Source organism: Xyrauchen texanus, chromosome 39 (genome assembly GCF_025860055.1).
Source record: "Xyrauchen texanus isolate HMW12.3.18 chromosome 39, RBS_HiC_50CHRs, whole genome shotgun sequence".
NCBI classification, from domain to species: domain Eukaryota; kingdom Metazoa; phylum Chordata; class Actinopteri; order Cypriniformes; family Catostomidae; genus Xyrauchen; species Xyrauchen texanus.
The window spans coordinates 34,925,428-34,942,191 of NC_068314.1; the positions used below are offsets into that span (position 1 = coordinate 34,925,428).

Below are 16,764 nucleotides of genomic sequence, written 5' to 3' on the forward strand. Positions count from 1 at the left end.
TACTTTTTTTGTTTCTAGATGAACAAAACATATGAATGTACTTTTAAAAGTACACAATATGTCCTAAAGGTACAATTATGTTCCCAAAATGAACTTGAGTGTGTTGGAACCAACCCAGTGACAGTCATTGCACCCCTTAAAGGAATTAAGGTGCAGTGAGGCACTTCTAATGGAAGTGAATGGGGCCAATTCGTAAATGTTATAATACTCACTGTTTTAAAGGTTTAGCCATACAATATAAACGTTATACATGTTAGGATGATTTAGTGTGATACAATCGCTTACTAATCTTATCTGTATAACCTTATCCTGTTGACATGACGGCATAGTGTCGTAAACCATAAAGACAATTTTGCAGCACAAATAATACACTTGTTTCAGCAGAAGAATAGTTGAAAGTGCTTTTATAAAATTATAATCTAACAATTCCTGCCTTTAAACCCTCCAAAAATTGGCCCAATTCACTTCCATTGTGAGTGCCTCACTGGAGCCTCGATTTCTGCTTTTTCTTTTTCTTTTTTTTTTAAGAAAAGGAGGGACTATTATTTAAAATAAAATGTATTGTTATGCCTATTACTGTATCATTAACACAAATGCTGTCGGTTGAGCTTAACTTGCTTTGAACCTTAAACAAATATAGCATATAAAACCATACATTTTGTTTTTGCATATGGATTTTCATCTGCATTGATGTTTGGCTCGTCCAACTGTAGTCGTTACCATCATCATCATCATAACAGATGAGTTGCGCTCTCGCAGTAAACCGCCTCGCGCCTGTCTCCTTGACACACCCTTTGCTTTAGTTGGCACAGTACGCGAGCGCGCGACAGCATTGACATTCCCACATGCGCGTTCAGCTGCACGGTGGGATCTTTCTTACTGTGGATGAGTAAAAGGGAAAGACTATTGCCGAGAAGGGACGATGCACAAGCGCTGAACAGAGTGCAGAAAAACACGTTCGCGCGTCCCCATGTAGATGCTCGGAGGACCGCACATATCTCACACACTCTGCGCATCCGCACCGTTGTGGATAAATGACAGAGAGTTGTCCAAAGCGGAGCAAAAGATTCGAGGAAGGTGAGGACAGCATGCTGCATGTGAGAAACGCTTGCTGCTGAGTTGCGCGGATGTTGGAAACATGGAGAAACGGGCTCTCGTAACGGCGTTCAGCTTGTCCATGAGCCTGCTCGCGCTCATGCTGCTGGTCACTGCGATCTTTACCGACCACTGGTACGAAACCGACACCAGGAGACACAAGGAGAACTGCGACCGGTACGGCTCCGAGTCCAACGACCAGAAGAACAGGGAGATGCCCATCTATCACCTGCCTCTGGTGGACGGGGGCAGTTCCAAGCGCAACATGGCTCTCTTGAAGCCCATCCATGTAGGAAGTCGCGAGGAGGAACTGCTGGAGAACTGGAGGGCCATTTTGGGCATGGGCATTCTGGAGACGGAGTGCGGGCGCCCGCTCTTCTCCACCTTCTCTGGACTTTGGAGGAAATGCTACTTCCAGGGCATGGACAGGGATATTGACAAACTCGTTTTGAAGGGTAAGATCCGAGGCAGGAAGTTCATTGCAACGCCTCAAATAGCCACATGTGTGTTTAGTTTCGGCTGTTTGGCACTGTAAGTGGGCTGGCTTTGGGTTTATGGGTGATGGCGATGATTATGATGGTGTAGTGCGTCAAAAATAGGTATTCTGCTTATGATTACTCGTTTCCTGGAATAAATATTGATTTAATCCTATTTGTACAGACACATACTCTATCCGAACTTAAGGTTAATGGACTTTTTGCTGACACATTTAGTGCCTCCCATTTATTTCCGAACTCTTGGCCTGTTTATTTGACTGCAAAAGCACTTTCTGCAAATCAATTTCACGCATGATCGACATCAACCATGTGTATAAATATATAGTGGCAGCAAAAAGTTTGGAATAATGTACAGATTTTGCTGTTATGGAAAGAAATTGGTACCAAAGTTGCATTCAACTGATCACAATGTATAATCAGGACATTAATAACATGAATAATTACTATTACAATTTGAAAAAAAACTTAAACTACTTCAAAGAGTTCTCATCGAAATATCCTCCATGTGCAGCAATGACAGCTTTGCAGATCCTTGTTATTCTAGCAGTCAGTTTGTCCAGATACTCAGGTGACCTTTCACCCCACACTTCCTGTAGCACTTGCTATAGATGTGACTGTCTTGTCGGGCACTTCTCACACACCTTACAGTGTAGCTGATCCCACAAAAGCTCAATGTGGTTAAGATCCGTAACACTCTTTTCCAATGATCTGTTGTCCAATGTCTGTGTTTCTTTGCCCACACAAACCTTTTCTTTTTGTTCTTCTGTTTCAAAAGTGTCTTTTTCTTTGCAATTCTTCCCATAAGTCCTCCTGAGTCTTCTCTTTACTGTTGTACATGAAACTGGTGTTTAGCAGGTAGAATTCAATGAAGCTGTCAGCTGAGGACATTATTTCTCAAACTAGAGACTCTCCTCTTGTTTAGTTGCACATCTGGTCTTCCACATCTCTTCTGTCCTTGTTAGAGACAGTTGTCCTTTGTCTTTGAAGACTGTAGTGACACCTTTGTATGAAATCTCCAGTTTATTGGCAATCTCAAGCATTGTATCGCCTTCATTCCTCAATACAATGATTGACTGATGAGTTTCTAGAGATAGCTGTTTACTTTTTTTGCCATTTTTGACTTAATATTGACCTTAAGATATGCCAGTCTATTGCATACTGTGGCAACTCAAAAACAAACACAAAGACAATGTTAAACTTCATTTAATGAACCAAATAGCTTTCAGCTGTGTAATGGCTTGTGGTTTAGTGTCTTGCCCAAGGACACTTCGGCACGTGGAGTCGTGTGGGCTGGGAATCAAACCACCAACCCTGCGATTAGTGGCCGACCCGCTCTACCACCTGAGCCACAGCCGCCCCAAATAATGTCTGAGTTTTAACAGATGAATTAATGAAAGTGCTTTTATAAAATTATAAACTTCACATTTCTGCATTTAAACCCTCTATAATGGCTGATAAGTGATCAATTTAGTATGATTTCTCAAGGATAGATTTGATAAAAAATTACTTTTTCAAATAGTGATGGTGCTGCTTTTTACATCAGTAATGTCCTGACTAAACTTTGTGATCCGTTGAATGCTGATATATGCCATATATATATATATATATATATACATACATACATAACTTGCTTTATGCAAATTGATTTTAACCCAAAGCCAAGCTGTTTCCCGAAAGTTTCTGATGCAAGAGATGAAAGTCTCAAGGTGAATAAAGGCACAGGAAATGACTGATGATTCCTAGTCAATACAGATTACACAGATGCGATCTTGTCGGGATTAAAAGAGGAAGCCATGTGCCACCTCACATTCAAATCAAGTCCAAAGTCACACAGATCACTTCACCTTCAGCACCCTGGCTTTGATTTCCGACATAGTCTATTACTATAACTGAGTCGTCCAAATCACATCAGCCCATCAAAGAATAGAGGCACTCCAAGAGCTTCTCATCATGATGACAACAGAATCAGAAAAGTGTCTTTATTCGTGACTTTAAGATTGGTAGTGATGTGCTGATCAATATGTATTCAGGGGACAAAGTATCTTGAGATAATTAATAATATTCAGTGTTATGCTATTATTGTTTATGTACAATTTTATGCCAATATTGCTTTACTTTGGCAGTATATATCTCATATTGGTCAAGATATATGGATTTTTTTGCAATGGCCGATACAATAACTAGAGAACAGGATGACTGATATAAATGCAGATAAAAATAATCCAATGTAACAACAGCAAATCAGATGTACACAAAATTATTATAATAAAAACGTATTATTTTATGCAATATTTACTCAATTTGGCATAAACTTGAAAATAAAAAACCTTGAAAACAGAACATGTTGACTATCCATTGACCAATCTACTGGTGGATTTTGGAACTGACACAAGGGAAAGTTACATGTGGCCAAATATCATACGATTAATCAGCCTGACGGATATATCGGTCTATCGGTACTACATTTACGCACTTAGCAGACGCTTTTATCCAAAGCGACTTACAGTGCACTTATTACAGGGAGAATCCCCCCGGAACAACCTGGAGTTACTGTAAGTGCCTTGCTCAAGGACACAATGGTGGTGGCCGTGGGGTTCGAACCAGCAACCTTCTGATTAACAGCCCTGTGCTTTAGCCAACTACACCACCGCCACTCCACTACTATACTGTATATCTCAGTTATTTACCCATCAGATTCGGGAGTCTTGTCTGGTTTGTTTTTTAATAAAGTAATTTAGTGTCTAAAGTAGGGTTACAGTCTTGGAAAACACGGACGTATCAAGAGTTAAACAAACTTTGAACTTTGATTTCCTGGCGTTGAAAGGTCATTGTAGTTAAAGGAATATTCTGAGTTTAATACAAAGCCAAAGCCAGCTCAATCGATGGCATTTGTGGCATAATGGTGATCAAGGACTAAAAACGAAGAGTGTTTTTTTCATTCCGGCATTCCGTAGTCTCCTTTCCCAATAGACCTTTTTCACAGACTGTTATGACGCAACAGTCATCAAATCATTTTTAAATATTGAGTGTAAATGTATACACATTTACGTTATGTGTTTCTGTTACAGTATATTACCCTGGAAATAGTTGGAAATAGTAGCTGCGAGGGGGTTTCGATGACAGCTGCTGAGAGAGTGACAGTAAATTTGGCATCTTCTCCCATCTGACTGTCTTAATCTGCCGCTCTCTATTTTTGTCCTCTTCTGCAAAGTCGTTTTTCTTTTGCTCTTTGCTCTCAGATGGGGAAGTGAAAATAATATTTGCAGTGGTCTCCCATTCACACCCATTCACTGCTGGCGAAGTTTACCCTGCAAACGTATACTTCCGTGTTCCAAAACCCAGAGTGTGAAAAAGGTCTATGGTAACCGTGTAGAACGAAATAAATGAACGGTTATTAACGAGGGGGCCTGGGTAGCTCAGTGAGTATTGATGCTGACTACCACCTCTGGAGTTTGAATCCCGGGTGTGCTGAGTGACTCCAGCCAGGTCTCCTAAGCAACCAAATTGGCCCAGTTGCTAGGGAGGGTAGAGTCACATGGGGTAACCTCCTCGTGGTGGTGATTAGTGGTTCTCTCAATGGGGCGTGTGGTGAGTTGTGTGTGGATCGCGGAGAGTAGCATGAGCCTCCACATGCTGTGAGTCTCCGCGGTGTCATGCGCAACGAGTCACATGATAAGATGCGGCGATTTTACTGGTTATTAACCATTTCCTAAGATTTTAAAATAAACGTTTCACTCTGGAACAATCGAAAGGAAAAAATTTTTGCAAATTTGCAAAAATGTTGTAAATTCTCCATTTTTGTTTAAGTTCCTTGATGCTGATTATTACAACAAAATATCTTGACTTCCGTCTGTCCATCTTAATTTTTTAGTCGGGTGTACAGTGAGGCACTTATGATGGAAGTCAAAGGGGTCAATCCGTAAAAATACTCATCGTTTCAAAACTATAGATGGGACGTACACCACATGCATGTTAACGTGATTTTAGTAAAATGCTCACTAACTTTATCCTTGTAGGCATATGCAATTTTAATGCATTACCATGGCGACGTAATGCCATAAATGCTGAAACAACTGAAAAAAACGACTTTATAAACAACTTAGAAATGGTCTGCACTTATATAGCGCCCTATTTTAACCTTAGAGGTTACCAAAACACTTTACACTGTGTCTCATTCACACACACACACACTGCACTAGCCTGCCATTGGGAGCAACTTGGGGTTCAGTGTCTTGCCCAAGGACACTTCGGCATGCGAGTCATGAGGGCCGGGAATCAAACCGCCAACCCTGCGATTAGTGGCCGACCCGCTCTACCACCTGAGCCACAGCCGCCGCAAATTATGTCTGAGTTTTAACAGATGAATTAATGAAAGTGCTTTTATAAAATTATAAACTTCACATTTCTGCCTTTAAACCCTCCAAAAATGGTCCCCATTCACTTTCATTGTAAGTGCCTCACTGTATTTTGCTTTTTTAAAGGAGGCACGAGTCAACATGTATTTTTGTGGTAATCAACATTATGCCACAAGTGCTGTCGATTGAGCTGAACTTGTATTGAACCCGTAATATTCCTTTAATACCATTTTAAAAAGTCTTGTTTCATCAGCTAGAAATGGCTGTTTGTGAGCGCATCTCATTTCAGTGATGTTTAAAAAGGAGCGGAAAAGCCATGGAAACACAAGTGTAAGCGTTCAATTAAGTATACAGCTTGTCTGCAACTGTTGAATTGATTACCTTTGAATACAGAGGAAGTACACAGCAAGCTATTTCTCAGGTTTCTCGCTGTCTTGGTTCCGAATTAAATGAAGTCATTTCAGGCGAGGCACTGAAATTTGATTTACATTTCAATTTCCCCCACACATTCCAGTGCAGAGTTTTTCTTAGGAACTGATAGCCAGACTCAATTCATTTCTCAAAATGACTGAAGTGGCATGCAGCTGACCCCATCAACACTTTATAAACCTAGTCACTGGTTTTACCCAACTATTTGTCTCCAGCATGCTGCATGATTACTGCAGTCTCAACGCAGCGCCCACAATGCCAGCCAAATCTGTGTGGTGTCAACCCAGGCGGAAATAATGACAGAAGGTCACTTTGTAAGGGAGGCAGGCGCTTCAGCAATGGTTGGCTCTGTACATGTGCTGGAGCGTCCAATAACAGAATTCTTCACCTAAAGTTCACCAGCTCCATGTCCAGAATCAATGTCATTGACATCAAGTTAAACTCTGTTGACGGCATTTTTGCATAGTGTTGATAACCATAACTATTCCTTCATTTCTAAGTGTGGAAGTAAATGGGGCCAGACCATAAACACTCAAACACTCACTGTTTTAAAAGTTTAGCCATAAGATGTAAACATTAAACATGTTAACATGATTTTAGTTTCATAAAATCAGTTACTAACCACATCTTTGTAAAGTTAGAGCCAATATTACAACTTTGTTGTCATGACAATGTAATGCTAGCAAACCCTTTAATCTGGTAAATGACGTAACGCTGGCAAATCCCTGATTTTGCCACACTAAAATCGTGATAAGACGCATATTGTTTACATCTTGTGGCTATACTTTTGAAATAGTGTGTATTTTAATGTTTATGGTCTGGCCCCATTGACTTCCATTGTAAGTGCCTCACTGCAACCCATACTTTTTTGGTCCTTTTGAGCTTTAAAGCAGTGGATACTATGAACTGTTATTGGCAAGAGCTGCGTAAAGATTATTAAAAATGTGTCCCTTTGTTTTCCATGGTAAATATAACTGCACATGGGATTGCAACAACTTGAGGGCGAGTACATAATGATTTGGAGATTCATCACAAACGTGTACATAAATGGTAAAATCTTTGCAGAGCTGCTTTTGAAGAGCAGAGTCCATCCTTTGGTCAGGCATGTTAAACAAGTCTGTGATCCCTGTGTAGGTATTGCAGAACGATGCACATCTGTCAAGTACCATTTCTCCCAACCCATTAGACTCAGGAACATCCCTCTCAACCTGACAAGGACCATACAGCAGGACGAGTGGCACCTCTTACGTAAGTCTCCCAAAGCTTCCTCACTGTCTTTGAACAGCTCCCGATGTGCCTTGAATATTAAAAAAGTGTATGCAAGCACGAGTTTGTGCTTTGCATAGTGAAAACTGTGCAGTGCAATACCACGGAGAAAATACCAAATAAAAGTAATTCTTTACTAATGATGCAGTTCATCATGAAATCACAATGTCACAATTTGTTTGGATTTGATTATTTGAGAATCTTCAAACATATGACACAACTGTAGCTGGAAGTATATTGGGCATCTTGATTTAGTAGATTTGAGCCACATACACAAAATAATTTTCACTGTAAAATGCATTTACGACTCTCGTCCACATTGGCGTTTTCAGTGTCATGTTTATTCTGTTGGTTCATGTTTTCATATCTTTTATTTAAAAAATCTAGTTCCTGTTTTATGTCATGTGATTCCTGTTTCCCTCATGTGATCCTGTCATGTGTTTCCCCTGTTCATGTGTCTTGTTTTCATTGGTTCATTGGTTGATTACTTTGTTAGTAGTCTTGTCTTTTCATTGGTTTAAGTTCATTTAGTCTTTTTATCTTGTATATAGTTTAGTCTTGTGATTGGTTGTCTTGTTTACTTGTTAACCATGTCCTTGTATTTAAGCCCTCATGTTTGCCATTGTGTTTTTTCAGGTATTGTGAATGTAACTTTGTTGTTTTGTTCTAGCCAAGTCAAGTCAGGTTTAGTCCAAATCAGGTTTATGTCGAGTCAGGTTTATGTCAAGTCAGGTTTATGTCAAATCAGGTTTAGTCCAAATCAGGTTTATGTCAAGTCAGGTTTATGTCAAATCAGGTTTAGTCCAAATCAGGTTTATGTCAAATCAGGTTTAGTCCAAATCAGGTTTATGTCGAGTCAGGTTTATGTCGAGTCAGGTTTATGTCGAGTCAGGTTTATGTCAAGTCAGGTTTAGTCCAAATCAGGTTTATGTCAAATCAGGTTTAGTCCAAATCAGGTTTATGTCGAGTCAGGTTTATGTCGAGTCAGGTTTATGTCGAGTCAGGTTTAAGTCGAGTCAGGTTTAAGTCGAGTCAGGTTTATGTCAAATCAGGTTTATGTCAAATCAGGTTTATGTCGAGACAGGTTTATGTCGAGACAGGTTTATGTCGAGTCAGGTTTATGTCGAGTCAGGTTTAAGTCGAGTCAGGTTTAAGTCGAGTCAGGTTTAAGTCGAGTCAGGTTTATGTCGAGTCAGGTTTATGTCGAGACAGGTTTATGTCGAGACAGGTTTATGTCGAGACAGGTTTATGTCGAGTCAGGTTTATGTCGAGACAGGTTTATGTCGAGACAGGTTTATGTCGAGTCAGGTTTATGTCGAGTCAGGTTTATGTCGAGACAGGTTTATGTCGAGTCAGGTTTATGTCGAGACAGGTTTATGTCGAGTCAGGTTTATGTCGAGACAGGTTTATGTCGAGACAGGTTTATGTCGAGACAGGTTTATGTCGAGACAGGTTTATGTCGAGTCAGGTTTATGTCGAGACAGGTTTATGTCGAGTCAGGTTTATGTCAAATCAGGTTTATGTCAAGTCAGGTTTAACGCATTACGCGGATTGAGCCCAGACTAGCATGAAACGAAAGTTTCGCATTTAGTTTTTTGGACACTATCGATTATGTTTTACGTGTTGGTTTTTAGAGTAAGGTACGGGTTACTCATTAAAACCTCCATTAAATCTTCACCTTAAAAACCTCGTCTGATTACGACACCTTCGCTCACTTTTGGAGCCCCCTGCTGGACATTTCACTGGGAAACTGAAGCCAAATGTTTTATAAAGTGATTTTGTTTTGCAAAAATGTTGCCACGGTCACGTAATCAGGCTGCGTTTGTCCAAGCAGGTGGTAATGCTGGCCATTTTCAAAATCCTCAGTTTTATGCTGAGGACAACACTATTCTAGTCAACGGCATAAACGTAGCGAAGTTCGTGCGTTTTGAAAACTTCAAATGTTTTTCGTTTGAAAAGTCAATTTTCAGTTGAATAATGTCATCGTTTTGCAAAGAATGCAGAAATGGAGGGTGTTTTTAAAATACTATTTTCGGTGAAGGAAATGGCGTCCTATTGTAGATGAGAGAGGCGTAAACATAGCTAAATTAATGAATTTTTTGGGGGGTGGGGGGTTCTACCCTTTTATCACCAATTTGGAATGACCAATTCTGAATGCAAGTCCTCGTGGAAGTGACTCTGCATCTGACACCGTCAACCCGCGCATCTTATCACGTGACTGGTTGAGTGCGTTACCGCGGAGACAGAGCGCGTGTGGAGGCTTCACGATATTCTCAGCGGCATCCACGCACAACTCACCACGCGCCCCACCGAGAGCGAGAACCACATTATAGTGACCACGAGGAGGTTACCCCATGTGACTCTACGCTCCCTAGCAACCGGGCCAATTTGGTTGCTTAGGAGACCTGGCTGGAGTCACTCAGCACGCCCTGGATTCAAACTCATGACTGCAGGCGTTGTAAATGAATGCATTTTTTTTTAAACATTAACGAATAAGTCCACATCCACACTAATCTGTTTTCATTTGAAAGCTCATTTTTTTAGTTTCTTAACATCATCGTTTTCCAAAGTATGTGCTAATGGAAGGAGATTTTGAATTACTTTTAGCAATCTAATGTGTGCGAGAGGCGTAAATGTAGCTAAATGAATGTGTCAAATGATAATGCACTATGCCACACCCAAATCTAATCTTTTAGTTTTCATTTTTGTAAAGTCATTGTTTTCAAAAGTCGTAATGGATGGCGTCTGGGTAGCTCAGCAAGTAAAGACGCTGACTACCACACCTGGAGTCGCAAGTTGGAATCCAGGGTGTGCTGAGTGACTCCAGTTAGGCTTCCTAAGCAACCAATTGACCCGGTTGCTAGGGAGGGTAGAGTTACGTTGGGTTAACCTCCTCGTGGTCACTATAACGAGGTTGTCGTGTGGGGGGTCGAGGAGAATAGCGTGAAGCCTCCACATGCACTATGTCTCCGTGGTAACACGCTTAACAAGCCACGTCATAAGATGTGCGGATTGACGGTCTCAGACGCGGAGGCAACTGAGATTCATCCTCCGCCACCCGGATTGAGTCGCTACGCCACCACGAGGACTTCGAGCGCGTTGGGAATTGGTCATTCCAAATTTGAGAGAAAAGGGGAGAAGGGGGTTTTCAAAACGTGTTATATTTGGTGGAGGACAACATTGTTCTAGTGTGGATGAGAGGCATATACTGTATGTAGCAAAATCAATGCATTTCCAAATGAGCATTAGTGTTATTAGTGTTGGGCATGGACTAAGTGAAAATCGTCAAGAATTGTATTTTTGAAAAATCTAAACAAAAAACAACTGATGCATAACACATTGTAGGTGGTTTTATCTGTTCATTATATTATTATCTCTTTGTTGCATGAGATAAAAATGGCTGATGAGAGTGCTGATGCATCAAGCACCTGTTTTATGTGCCAAAAATAGATCAATACATTTTTTATAAAAATGTGAATGACTCTTGTTTTGAAATGCTAAGTGATTTTTTTCCCTTTGTGATTGAATAATGCATGCAACAAATGGTTATAGTAATTATGTTGCATAATAAATTATTAAACTCAATAACTGTTGCATTGAATTTTCATTACCAGATCGATGCATGCTTACTGCTAAGCATATAAGAACCCCACAGTTGATCAATACATTTCTGCTGTTCAATCTACTGTTGTTTACAGCATTGCATGAAGTCTCAACCTGTTTTATGCTTTATATATCTGGTTATATTCTGTATATTATACCTGGTTTACAGAGTTAACCCCTAATCTGTTATTCAGCCTTACCAATGCAGCTCAGAGAAAGTTCCTTAAGATAAGGTGTTACCCATAGTTTTTGGCTAAGTGGGCGGTAGTCATGGAAACTGTTTTTCTCCGGTGTTCAGATCTGCGGCGCATCACGGCGGGTTTCTTGGGCATGGCTGCTGCCGTAATGCTGTGTGGAAGTATTGTGGCCGCCGTGGGGTTTTTCTGGGAGGAGAGCCTCACCCAGCATGTGTCTGGACTCCTGTTCCTTATGGCAGGTACTCGATTCTACTTAAAGAGATCATTAACTCACCCTGATGATGTTTCATACACATATGACTTTCTTTCTTCCCTGGAACACAAAAAGGAGATGTTAAGCAGAATGCTACAGTAGCTTCAGTCACCATTCACTTTCATTGTATGGAAAAAATATGCAATGCAAGTGAATGGTGACTGAGGCTAACATTCTGCCTTTATCTCTGTTGTGTTCCATGGAAGAAAGAAAGTCAAACAAGTCCTCACAGTTGCATGCCTTCTTGTAGGAGGATTGTTCCTCTCTCGGTTTCCTTTTCAAGTTGGTGTCTACCTTTTTCATTCTCCCACCACATGCTTTCTCTTTTTAATAAGTGGTGTTTGTTAAGCATCACTGTTACTATTGCTCATATGGTACTTAGAAATGGGAATCGTTAAATTAACAATTACAGTTCGTGAAAACAATTAATTCATTTCATTAATTCATTCATTTGATGTACATTTATATGTGTATCTTTAAGAACAATCCAGTTATTCGCACAAGCCTTACACGCAACACAGTAACAGTTCTTGGTTCAGAGTCGGACATGATGAAATGAATGACTTGCGGTTCATACATTTTTTGTTCACTAAAAAGAACCATCTGGTAAGAATCATTAGTTTGAGAGGACGTGTTGTATGTTTTGTGGTGTAGATTCAAAACAACTGGCTAATGAGAGTAATTTGTTCGGGAATCGGACTACATTGATTGTGCTGGAACTTTCGTTCTGGAGATTCAAAAGAACCAATTCAAAAGAATCATTTGTTCGGGAATCGGGCCACACTGGTCACTTTGTATGTTTTGCACTGTAGGTTCAAAAGAGCTGACTCATAAGAGTTATTCGTTCAGGATTCGGACTACACTGGTCGAGTTTTATGTTTCACGCTGTAGATTCAAAAGAACCAACTCATAAGACTAATTTGTTCGGGAATCGTTTTAAATTGGTTGCGCTGTAAATTTTGTGCTGTAGATTCAAAAGAACCGATTCAAAAGAATAAATTGCTCAGGGATCGGACTACACTGGTCGGGCTGTATGTTTCATGCTGTAGATTTAAAAGAACCGGCTCATAAGTAATTTGTTCAGGAATTGGTCCACACAGGTCGCACTTTATGTTTCGCACTGTAGATTCAAAAGAACAGATTCATTTGAATCATTCATTTGGGAATCGGGCTACACTGGTCGTGCTGTGTGTTTCGCACTGTAGATTCAAAAGAACAGATTCATTTGAATCATTTGTTCCTGAATCGGACTACACTGGTTGTGCTGTGTGTTTCGCACTGTAGATTCAAAAGAACCGATTCATTTGATTCATTTGTTCAGGAATCGGGCTACACTGGTTGTGCTGTGTTTTTGCACTGTAGATTCAAAAGAACCGATTAATTTGAATCATTCGTTCGGGAATCGGGCTACACTGGTCGTGCTATGTGGTTTGCACTGTAGATTCAAAAGAACCGATTCATTTGAATCATTCGTTCGGGAATCGGGCTACACGGGTCGTGCTGTGTGTTTTGCACTGTAAATTCAAAAGAACCGATTCATTTGAATCATTCGTTCGGGAATCAGGCTACACTGGTCGTGCTGTGTGTTTTGCACTGTAAATTCAAAAGAACCGAGTCATTAGAGTAATTAGTTTGGGAATTGGGCTACACTAGTCGTTCTGTTTGCATCCAGCTTTGTTTTTTATTTTCACCTTTAAACAGGCAAAAATATCTCATATACTTGAGCCACATCTAGAGACCAAATATCACAGAGACATGGGGGTTAGCTTTTTTTGACTTGGGCAAGTCAGCAAGCACCTAGCAGTCACCCTAGAGAGCACCCAGAACACCCTAGCAACCAACTAGCAATGCCTTGGCAACCACCCACAACATCCAAGTTTTCCACAGGCAAGCACTTCCAATCCAGTCCCTTGTTCCTCGTCTTTTGTCATATATTGTCTGTTTTTGAGACATACCATCAGTTTTATTATTACCGCTTTCCCTGTTATTTTTCCTTTCTCTCTCTCACTCTTTTTGCAGCATGTGGGGTGAAGAGTTCAAATGCTTGTTCTAGGATTGTCTTGCTTTCAGATCTGTGATCTCAAAGCTTCTTTTTTTTTTCTCCCCAGGAATCTTTTGCACGATTTCACTGTGCACTTACGCAGCGAGCGTCTCCTACGACCTCTCCAGGAACCCTCCATTTATCTATGGTTTGCCTAGTGATGTGGACCACGGTTATGGATGGTCCATCTTCTGTGCTTGGGTCAGTCTGGGCCTAACGGTGGCGTCCGGTTGTGTCTGCACAACTTACCCCTTCCTGAGCCGCACAAATGCCCTTCGCTCCAAAACGGCAGGGGAGTCATCTGTGTGAGCACCCCTTAGTGGCCTGGAGGACACGTTAATCAGCACTCGGCGCTTTAGTAAATGGATTGAAGTGTACACTTTTCTTTGAGGACTGTTTCAGTGAGACATGGGACTTCATGCCTTGGAGCAATGTTGAATGTCTTGTAGATTTCTGATATCTTTGTTGAGGTCTTCTGGAAAATGTTGATGTTATCCAGAATGAAAGACAAGGCAGATGTTTCGCTGGGTGTTTATACATACAGAAACATCACACACACACACACACACACACCACAAATATACAGTATGTGTGAATATCATGAACAAAGCCTTTGATTTGAAAAGGTTATGTGTATGTTTGTGGGTTGTTGCAATGCAATCATTCTGTGGATCAGGTGCATATTCTACACGGAAAGGATCTGTTAATTTTTTAATGCAGTATATTTTAAATTGAAATGTAATGCTCCAATTATTGTCAGTATTTGAAGTGAAGGTCCCCAGTTCAGCCTTAGGCGAAGCTGAAACCACCATAGATATTAAAGGAATATTCTGGGTTAAGTTAATTGAGTTAAGCACAATCGACAGCATTTGTGGCTTAATGTTGATTACATCATCCCTCCTTTTCTTTAAAACAAGCAAAATCTGTGTGACAGTGAGACACTGATGCCACGATGATGCCATAAACCCTACAACTCTAAAATGACCATAAAAACGATGATTTAAACTTCTTTTTAACAGAATAATTAAAGTAAGTGCTTTTATATGGGTCCCATTCACTTCCATTGTAAATACCTAACGTTTTTAGGAGGTACGAGTCGAAATAATTTTGGGTGTAATCAATGTTAGACCACAAATGCTGTCGATTGAGCTTAACTTGTATTGAACATTCCTTTAAAGGGATAGTTTCCTAAAGAAAAAAAGAAATGTACTTTTTGGGTGAACTGTCCCTTGAAGGAGATCCCCTCCAGATTTGAATATTTACATCCTGGATACTCACATCAAGCGTAGCTTTATCTATCATGTTCAAATGGATACGAGTAACCACTGGTTTAAGAGATCACAAATCTAAAGAATTCAATCAGGGATGAACGGAGCGCTTTATGTCAACCATGTCATCACATCAGACAAATGTAAAGAGGCATGAATGCATATACTGCACATCACCTTTGGGTAACAGCTGGTGGCTAGAATTCAAAAAGATTGAAAAATCAAAGAGGCACAAGAAGACTGAGATCTAAAATGTCTCTACGTCTCTGAAGATCCAAAAACACGGGCCATCGCTGGTAGTGCAATCGTAATGTGGGAGCATGCTCAGAGTGAACGCCTTTGAATCTACCAACCTCACTCGTCGTTACTGGAGAATATGGGTAATCCTCTTCCTTTTACGATCCCTTCTGAAGGAGCTGAGCTGATATTAAAATGGTGAATGAACTGTATTAACTGCTGGATGTCATTTTCCAAACTGAGCCAAAACAGTAACATACTGTATCCCTGAAACTGTACTGTTTGCCTCAAAACCTCTCTTGTGTTCCTGAAAGTGTATCATAAATACCACATTATAATGATGAAATAAAGGTCTATGATTAAATTAATCTCTCATGTGAGATTTTATGGAGGGATGGTGCTATTCTGGTGCTATTCTGGCCAGGGCTGTAGCCAATGGGGTGGAAGGTGGTAACAATTCTAGGGGCCCAAATATCACAAAATGGCATTGAATTCACCTCCATTAAACAGTTGTGTAATATTTAAAGGGACAGTGCAGCCAAAAATAAAAATTGTGTCATAATTTCCTCACGCTCGTGTTGTTTCAAACTTCCGTGGACCAAAAACGGAGATATTTAGCAGAATGTCCTGGCTGCTGTTTTCCATATAATGAAAGTAAACGAGGACTGGAGCTCAGGGCCACAGCTGGCCAAATTGATGCCCTACGCAGAGTTCCAGGTGGACGGGGGGTTCGCGTGATATGAGCGCGAAGCGATCATCTGTGTTCCGCTACTGCTTTCGGGTCCTTGAGTAACGTATAACGTGTGAGTAAGGGCAGCCAGTGGACTTGGTGCCCTCCTAAGGTAAGATGGTGCCCCCCCTAGGGAGTTGGTGCCCTACACAGACTGCATAGTTTGCTTATAGGGAGCGGCGGTACTGCTGGGGATGTCAAGCTCCAAAAAAGCACGATAAAGTATCCAAAAAGTAGTCCTTTTTAATTTGTGCGCTAAAGTCCAGCTCTTCTAAAGCTTTGTGCATAAATAATGACACCATAATGACATCTCTAGGTAAAGCAGTTCATTATGAGCAACAAAAAGCTGTTGATTAAGAAAAAGGTTTAATCCGGCCATATCCGCTTTGTATAGATAACAAGAATCTTTGATAAAGTATATTTTGAATGAATATGAAACAGCTTCATATGTGATTCTGCTAAAATGCACATATTCTGTAACAACCCACTAAAGTTCAAAATCAGGGCTTTCCATTATACTTACACAAGAGGGAGCCACATTACCACCATTAAACACACAAAGCCTCGTCAAAACCCTCCTCTATTATTTTATTTGGTCTGCAGTGAGGACTTAAGAAAACAAAAATAGAAAAAAGAAGACAAAACTCAAATGCTACAATATATTCAGAGTAGAAAGACTGTAATATTAGCTATCATACAGATGACATTCATCAAAATGAGCACAAGAGAGGAAAAACTGCTTCAGCATTCTAGTGTACATAAATAGTGCCATCACCCGTGTGTTCATCTGGGA

General features: G+C 40.4%; 1 protein-coding gene across 1 annotated transcript; it reads left to right on the top strand.

Annotated features, from left to right (window-relative positions):
* Positions 1-616: 616 nt before the first annotated feature.
* On the top strand, positions 617-15,587 carry LOC127632804 (transmembrane protein 178A). Its single transcript, XM_052111587.1, has 4 exons — positions 617-1,550; positions 7,511-7,624; positions 11,544-11,681; positions 13,804-15,587. Exons 1-4 carry the CDS (start codon positions 1,139-1,141, stop codon positions 14,043-14,045), a joined length of 906 nt encoding a protein of 301 aa, XP_051967547.1. The 5' UTR covers positions 617-1,138; the 3' UTR covers positions 14,046-15,587.
* Positions 15,588-16,764: the final 1,177 nt, after the last annotated feature.